This window comes from Cavia porcellus, unplaced genomic scaffold (genome assembly GCF_034190915.1).
Source record: "Cavia porcellus strain 051 isolate PalLab524CR breed Dunkin Hartley unplaced genomic scaffold, mCavPor4.1 scaffold_15, whole genome shotgun sequence".
In the NCBI taxonomy this organism is placed as follows: Eukaryota; Metazoa; Chordata; class Mammalia; order Rodentia; family Caviidae; genus Cavia; species Cavia porcellus.
In genome coordinates this window covers 55,472,599-55,481,648 of record NW_026947498.1, presented here as the reverse complement: position 1 = coordinate 55,481,648, position 9,050 = coordinate 55,472,599, and the positions used below count along the sequence as shown (strand labels likewise).

General features: G+C 38.8%; 1 protein-coding gene across 2 annotated transcripts in view; it reads right to left on the bottom strand.

Moving 5' to 3' along the window:
* Positions 1-648: 648 nt before the first annotated feature.
* CUNH3orf85 (chromosome unknown C3orf85 homolog) overlaps positions 649-9,050 on the bottom strand; it is a 29,699-nt gene continuing 21,297 nt past the window's right edge. For both annotated transcript variants that reach the window (XM_063225331.1, XM_063225332.1), the window contains exons 3-4: positions 2,641-2,774; positions 649-975 (exon numbers count right to left, since the gene is read on the bottom strand). In XM_063225331.1, coding sequence (XP_063081401.1) covers positions 886-975; positions 2,641-2,774 — 224 coding nt within the window. In that variant the 3' untranslated portion in view covers positions 649-885. The remainder of the gene's footprint in view (positions 976-2,640; positions 2,775-9,050) is intronic.

Here is a 9,050-nt window from a genome sequence, read left to right as displayed (position 1 = left end):
AAGTCTACAAAAAATTGTTCCAGAAAACAACAGACCTAGGTATATGGAGAAAAACAGACATTTGAAGACAAGAATTCCACTTTTCTATGATGGGAGACAGGAACAATCTTGGTGATTGGTTATAACACCTCAGCACCTTCCAAACTGAAGTAGTATTCCATGGATATATAGAGAGTTGTCAGGAAATACGTAGCCCACTTTTCTCTAGAGCCAATTTTTCAGCCTTATTGAGATTAATGTGCTTGGTCAGTACACTAAAATTGTTATTTCTTATCAAAACAAACATCAGTATATTATAGAACAGAATGCAAAACTTGCACACATTTTAAAGAACATCTAAGTGGCTTTAAGTGGGTTCCTAGCTACCACTATTCCCCCCATACAAGTTACTATCATGTTCTCTACTGAACTCAGCAGTGAGCCTTTGATGGAAAAAGTTTCAGAAGTGTGGTCTTAAAATAGACTGGCTTTAGAACACAACAACTATTGAAGAGAAAAGGAGAGAACTCATTCCATTTGAGATATACATTCCTTGAATTAAAAAAAAAAAACTCTCCCAAAAGTAAACCAGAGTGAACAGAGTATCTTCATAACAATACATTTTTTGTTTTTTTTTTTTTTTAAAATAAAGGCCTCCCTTTTGATAAATATTATTATAACAGGCTTTATTTAGTTCTTATTCCAGGACAAACTATTTATTGAGAACTTCTATTTCAAGGTCTCTATGTTGGTGGTCATAATTCTCCTTTCAACATGAAATAGACATAGTAAGTAGTCTGAGAAGCAGCACAGAAATTCCCCCAGATCTTCCCAGCTCGTGTTTCCTGCACACGGTCACACTGGCGCTACCATCCTTGTTCTCCTGCATGAATCAGGAAAGCACGTTCATTGGTCAGCAGACATGTCAAAGCTGAATATATTCATGTCTAAATAATGCTGTGCAGTTCTTTTCATAGAAATCCAGGTTTCACGAATCTACAAGAAGAGGAAACACAAGTCATAATCTCTGGGTGTGTAGAGCACATGTTGCTTTGGTCATTCAGATTATTATGCAGATATTCCAAAAGAATGAGAGGAATGTAATGGGAAATTATGCCAAATGCGATTGAGTTTTCACACTTTCAGTTATCTGCAGTTATCTGTTTATTTTAAAGCTCAGATGTATTACAGTATTTATGGAACAGTGTGAACTGATAGTTGAGTCTTGTTATGTTACAGTTTCTGTCAGCTGATTATAAAACAGGTCTATAATTAGAGACAGTATATTTGAAAACTTCAACATTCCACAGAAAAGATACAGTCTGTTATCCTATGTAATTATTTACTTTTCCAAATAAGTGTTGGAAACAAGCATCTTGATTTACACTATTTGTGCAAAGCATACATGAAACTGGATGCATTGCTCTAGCTGGCGGTTTTTATCAGAAAAATTCTGGGCAAGAAAAAATCAATCCTGGTAGACCAGTTCAGGCACAGCCATACTGAGAAACGAAAGGACTAAGACCACATGAAAGCAAAGACATTTGATTTTTTTATGACTTTTTTTGTAATTCTCATACTTAGTGATGATGACAACTTGATACATGCGGAAAGAATGATTAAATGAAGAAATTAATTAAACAGCTTTATTTTCTAAATTGCTAAGTTCCAAGAGGTAAATCATGAGTCTCTGAAATCCTAAAATAATTCAGCACTTTCATTTGGTCCAGAGTCACAATCTGTTCTTCCATCAGAAAAGTAAACATGAGGTAAGCCTCCTAATGCGAATGTCCTTATTCCCCTTGAAGTGGGAACACAAATGAATAGGAAAATGTAGAAAAGGAAGTCAGTCAAGGAACAACAGCTAAAGCCTTGGAAGACTATCAGGAAAACTAACCATAGAACAAATGAGTGAACTGAACTGAGACCACTATCCACTCACCCACCTCCCAAAAAGCATAATTTATAAAACTGTGCAATAGTCATTTTGACAGGTTCAAAAAATAATCGTCTTGATGGATAAGACATGGACCTCATCTTGGTAGTGTCGTTATGTAGATGAAATAAGTAATTCCACTGTAACATTTTGAGAGCTACTCATATCTGAACAATGCAAAGGGTGGGGGGAATAAGAATTAATGTGCCTTTGAAAGGAGAGGAAACGAAGATTTCAGAGAGGAGAGGACTCTGAGCTTAGTCATTAAGCAAGAAGAGACTTTCACAAAGCAAAATCCCCTTTATGACAAGGAAAGAGCAAGTGTAACTCAGGGAAATGAGGGTGGGTGAATGGTGTGTTCATGGCAGGGGTTGGCAAGCTGATTGAAACCATTTCCTGTTTAGAAACGAAAAGTACAACTACTTACCAGCATTGATTTAATTTATAGCAATAGAAAATGGAAATGGCACTACTGAAGCAGAATGCTACAAACAGAAAGATGCATTTTGTTTCCAAGGACTATCAATCTAGTAGAGCAATGGGAAACTAGTAAAAACATGGGATTTTTTAATGGCAAGCTTGGGGAGTAAGGTTAGGACTGTGATCCCTCTGCTGTCTTGGGGTAAATGCTGTGACTGCAAGCACCACCTCCAATATGCTCGGGGAAAATGGAAAATGGGTTAAAAAATAAATGGCAGAGGACTATTTGTTTTAAATGTAAATACCTGATCAGCCAGTGTGATCCTCCACCCATCTGAACTCTCATCTGGGTTCCAGTAGTCTTGCAAATACACATGTCTTTTAAGACGAAGGAACTGATTTGCTGGGTCTTCCCAAAAAAATGGTGCTCCCAATGCTCCTGCAATGCAGAATACAGAACATGGCATCTTTAGGACAAGAGTTTACATCTTAGCGTCTCAGTGTTCCTCCTCACAGTGACACAACTATAGCCTTTGACAGCTCATGCTCTTGAGAAGCCCTGCTCCTCACTCCTTGATCACCCTGCATGAACTGCATATGGTACAGTTTGGAAGCCAGTAGACAGAGAAGAATTTCTTCCTCCTCTTCCTCCACCTCTTCCTCCTCTTCCTCCTCTTCTTCTTCTTTTTCCTCTGCCTTCTTCTTCTTCTTCTTCTTCTTCTTCTTCTTCTTCTTCTTCTTCTTCTTCTTCTTCTCCTTCTCCTTCTCCTTCTCCTTCTCCTTCTCTTCCTTCTCCTCCTCCTCCTCCTCCTCCTTCTTCTTCTTCTTGAGACAGGGTGTTGCTGTGTAATTCAGGCTAGCCTTGAATTCACTATGTAGCCCAAAATTCCCTCCAATTTGCAATGACCCTCCTGCCTCAGCCTCCTCCGTGCTGGGATCACAAGCATGCATCACCATGCCTGGCTAGGATTTCTCTTTCTGTACATGTACAGAAGCCTTCAGATCAGGGTGAAAATTCCAATTATGTCAGTTTTTAGGAACTTTTGCTTGAATATAGAGCTTTAGTTTTCCTGTATGAAAGAGAGGGGGAATAACACCCATAATATATAGCATCACTGTGAGGACTGGAAAAATGAATGTATATACAAAAATCAATGTATATACAATGTATAATGAATATGTCTTAAAATAGTCAACTATTTTATCCTTGCCTTTTTAGCCTTCAGGAAAAGAATGTGTCCTTGAGTTTGAAATAGGCAGTTCTCAAATATGATTTGTATCTTAAACTGTTAGCAATGATGAATCCATCACTAAATCAAACAAAATAGGTCCATATTTTGCATGCCTTTCCTGTTTAGGATTATACAGGCAAAAAATGATGATACTTTAAAAATCTAGACTTTGTTAGGATTTTGAAACTTTTAACATTTTCATTCCTAAATAAAACACAATTAGCTGGGTATAGTGGCATATGCCTGTAATGCCAATGTGGAGGCTGAGGCAAGAAAATTGCCATAAGTTAGAGGCCACCTTGGGCTTTACAGTGGGTTCAAGGTCAGCCTGCACTTCACAGGGAGACTGTCTCAAAACAAAATGAAACAAAACAAAAACAAAAACAAAAAATGAAAGCACAGTCACGTTCAGAACAGCGAATTTAATCACTATAAAAGAATACAATTACTCCTTTCCTGGCAACAATACAATCCATTCTTCGTCTTTGCTAAAGAAACATTTATTATATCAGATATTCAAGAGCCTCCTAGTTAACAGGGCTTCCATAATCAATGCTCTGTGTGTATGGACCAAGATTATAATGAGCTATGAGATACAAAATTCTCTGTATGGCTCTCTGTTTAGTTGGGAATCAAAGATACAAAACAGAACAAGGCAACACATGATTTGATTGTGTGATGGGAATTTAGTGGGAGGTGTTAAAAGCATGGGAGTCCTAGGGCATGGCAGCTGTTTTCATGGTCAAGGAATTTGGTTAACCCACTCCTTGGAGGAGAGGCTAGATTAGTGATTTTATTAGGAAAGAGGCTGGGATTTTAAAATGTGAATTGAAAGAATACTGTATATAAAAAAAGTAGGTTTGGGAATCTATAAGACCAACATCTGAAGCAATGGTTAGATGTGTGTAGATAGGAGAGTTTTTTGTTTTTTGTCTTTTTCTTTTTTATCAGTACTGGGGATCGAACTCATGACTGCCTGCTTGCAAAAACAGGCGCTTATGCTGCTGAGCTAAATCCCGAGTCCCAGATAGGAGAGTTTTAAAGTTTAACTTCAGAACATGTCAGTGACAGGTGTCAGAGGAACTCTGCCGGTGCTCAGGGCCCAGGCAGCACTCTGCAGGCACCATCCTCTATGTGGGTGTTTGTATCATTGTACAATCATTGCTGTCATTTAATAGGCTCACTGGTGTAAGGACAGAACGTGCACAAATGCCTCGTCTTTCTCGGGTCACTCGCTCTAAGGAGTTCTGATGACACTCCAACCGGTCCAAGGGAGGGCCCACTTGGCAAAGAAATGAAACCTCCTTCCCCACAGTGATGAAAGTGAGCCACCTGGACACATGTGCTTTTGCTCTTGTCCAGCCTGCAGATGACCGCAGGCCCTGTGAACACCCTCACTGTATCATTATGAAAACCCGTGAGCTAGAACCGTAGAGCTGAACCTCTCCCAAATTCCTGACCCCAAACCTGAAATAAATGGTAGATAATAAACATTTAGTATTTTTAACTACCAAGATTTGGGGAGATTAGTTATGCCATGGTGGATAATCAGATCAATGCAGCATAAGCACTTAGTAATACTGTGATAAATTGCTAGTCATCACAGACCAAATGAGGCCTCCGAAGATACAAAATTCAACTAAACTTTCTTTTCCCTTTTGTACCAGGAATCAAACTCAGGACCTTGCATTTGTCAGGCAGGCATTCATGCTACTGAGCTGTATCCCTGGCAGGATAAAAAATCCAAAAGCAACTCTTTTAGGATTATGCAAAGTGTATGCCATGAGTCCCACACTTTTTACCCTAGACTTCGCCAATTACTCCTGCATGCAAAAAGAGGCAATAAGTAACCCTTGACCTAAAGAACCTAAAATAACCCTAGAGAACCCACAGTGTCCAAGTTCTTGGTTAATCAGCCAAACACATTGTGATTGCACCATACACTGGACGATTGATTCTGAAATTGGCATGAACCCTCATAGAGCTGGCCTTCAGTGGATATAGAAGATCTCAAGAGCTAGAAGGAGGGAAGAAGAAGAAAAGAGCAAGCATTGCAGAGGAGAAGAGGCCAGAGAGCTAAGGACAGAGGCGCCAATTAAGATCAGGGCCAGCGACTCACATTTGCCAGTGTGACTGGAAGGTGAGACTCTGGTGCAGACGTGACCTGTGGTAAGGTTGAAACTGGAGGTCAAGCCTGAAGGATTTTTACTGTCACACAAAGGAGTTTGGACTATTCTGTAAATACTCAGTGATTGTTTTGAAGAAGAAAACAATAGGTCCAGCTTTGCTGTTAAATGTCTTTATTATGATAAAATTATGCAAAATGCATGCAACATAGCACTTATCATTTTGACCCTTTTGGGTGTATGATTAGCACCACTGTGCACCTCTAGAACTATTTAATCAACACAAACAGAAACTCTCCCAATGAGTAACCTTCCATTACTCCTTCTCCCAGACCCCATAACCATGACTCTCCTTTCCATCCCTGTGCACTTGCCTGTTCAGGTACTTTGAATAAGTGGAATTATACAATATTTGTTTTTTGCTGCACTTGGCATGATGTTTTCAAGGTTCAACCACCTGCAGGAATTAGTGTTTCATTTCTCTTGAAGGATGAATAATGTATTGGCTGTGTGTACCACATGGCGTGACCTACTCTGAAAGATTCTTTGTCAGTGGTGTGGAGGACAGCTAGAAAACAGAGAGAGCACAAAGAGAGAAGCAAGGTTAGGGGTTCTACTAACAGTTCCAATGGTAGGAAACAAATAAGGTAAGTGACAGCAGGATAGGAAGACAGGATTGATCTAAATAAAACTGAAGGGAACCCTCATTCATTTGCCTGGTGTGGACAAACTGTCATTGAAGATTCCATTCTGTCTACGGGGAACAAAGAGGGACATTTCAGATTTCTATTATTTCTAAAGAAAAAGTGTCTCTTACTGTTGTACCTTTTATTTGTCATTATCCTGTTAAAAACATGCTTTTCAAACCAAAGTGAATGGTTTTGCTAAGATGACCCAATCCCATAAACCAGTGAAGAAAAACCTTTTAGAGACTGAGTGCTCAAACTGCAACCTAAAAACCACTTCATCACAAACTACCAACACTGCGATTAAACCTGAATGCTGAGTTTTTAGTTTAGAAAACACAGATGTTGTCTTGGGCTGCTGTAACATTTTGATTTGCGTGGTGACAGGGTTGTTCATGTCCACTGCAGCGCATGTGCCATAGGTTCACCACCACTGCCATGAAGAAGTAGTAAATATTTCTGAAGAAATGATACATAGGCTGTAATTTCCAGGAAGATAAAGAAACTGTAATAAGGTCTTAACATAGTGCTAATAGGAATTGTCCAAAAGTAACATGTATTGTACTATAATTATTATGATATACAATCACTAAGAGAAAAAGTAGTATTACATAATCTTAGCACAGAAGATGCATGTTTTAAAATATATGGCATATTGCTATTTTAAGTTGTAATAATTCTGTCTTTTTTAGATCTTCTTTTTGTTCACACACACACAAAAAATGTTTTACTGATGCAATCTCCTCTCCTTCTCTAGGACAAAGCACCAATCTCAGCATTATAGTCCCGACAGCCAGCCAATAAATATTAATCGATAGTGCTAATAACATCACCCATGAGAGACACAGAAAGTAGTATTCATTATCCTCCATTGCAAATGAGAAAATTGACACACAGGGATGAAATGACTCACTCAAGGTCACACAGTAAGTAGGTGCTGAAAATGAAATGCAAGCGGAACAGAAAGGCAGGCTATTATTCTCTCTGCTTGAGAAATTCCTCCTCCCTTTCTCATTCTGCCTGACCAACCTTGAAAATTCATAAGAGTAAGACCAGGGTTTTGAGTTTATGAGTTTTTATAATGCTGCTGAGGTTTGAAAACTGAACACAAAGTTTTGTTGTTTTGTTTTAAATGAGTGTTTGTTTTATAAATGTAGTCATTATCAGCCAGAATAATGCCTTTCTGAAACTTCATGATCATAAATCTTAAAAAACATATCTTTCTCCCCCCAACTCTTCATACATTATCTTTCTCTTTGTCTTGCACCAGTTTAATAAGATCCAGTGATATTCTATTGAAACATTTCTCAAATAACCGCTGTAAAAAATTATGTATGGTAGAAATAGGGCAGATACTTCTGGAACATGGAGCTCCTGAGAGTGACAGCTCTCCCTGCACAAGCCAACGAAGGTTAGAAATCCAGTCTCTTCTCCACCCTGCCAGTGCTTAGGTACTTCACAGACCATGTCCTTCACCTCTCTGTTCTGCTGAATGTGACTGAGTTGTGTGAGTTTCCAGGGTCTCTTGCAACTCAAATACTTTGAACTGAAATCTATTTGAAACAAATAGATTGTTAGCCAAAAACCACTTTCTCTGCATGATATTGCGTTGATGGAGTCATAGACTATGTTAAGCAGGTGCAGTTCCTACAGACAGAAAGAAATAAGAGAGAGTTCAAAATGGTTCTACCCAATAATGAAAGCAAACCAAAGAAGTGTATTCACATTAGGCACAAAGAAATGAGTGTCCGTCATGAGCTGACCAATATGGAAGTCATGGAAATGGCATTCATTAGAAATGGAGTGATTCTTTATAGTATTACCATCATGCTGGAGAAGTTGAAAAAGAGTCTCTGAGCTTGATGGTCGAGAAACGACTGAACATTCAATACACTGTGCACATGGCCATGAAAATGATACTTGTGGTAGCACCTGTATGCTAAAATATCAGAAAGCCTAATGTGAAACTTCAAATACAGAATTAAAGGGCACGGTCTGGTGGTAGAGTTCTGTTTTATTCCCTGCAGAGAGAGCACATGTACAGGAATCCCAGCCTCCTTTCTGCCCCTTTGTGCACTTGGCCTTCAGGAAAGGGAGTGCCTCATCAATTGGTGGATTCAAGAAGAAAAATTTGACATGTCTAGCTCAGCTATTCCTTTTTCCTCCTGAGAGTAAGTTACACTCATATAATACCTTTTGTTCTTGTTCTACAACCTAAAATTGAATATTAAATTTGACAAATTCTGGGATTCAGTCATCAAGCCCTTTATATACTTGTACTAAGTACTTCTTTCAGATTAGTCTTTCTCAGTAATAATTGAAGTAGATTGCTTTCCAAAGTCTTCTTTGATTTACTTCTCAACTTGATCAAAGTTACAACAAAGAAGAGGAGTACTGTTGTGATTTATATGGTGGGATGGGGGGGAGCAGAAAACCTAAAAATCTTTATTGCAAAGCCTTACTAAGAAAAAAGAGGGAAGAACCTGAATAAAGCACACTTCATCCTTGGCATCCTGAATAACCTTGACTGTGAATTCCCTCCTCCATGTAACCTTCAGTATCTGTATGTCTTGAAATAAATGAGATGAAATTCATCTACGTACTATCTGGCCCACCACAAGCTACTTCCCCTAGGGCAGTGGTGGTGAACCTCTGGTACATATGAATCAAT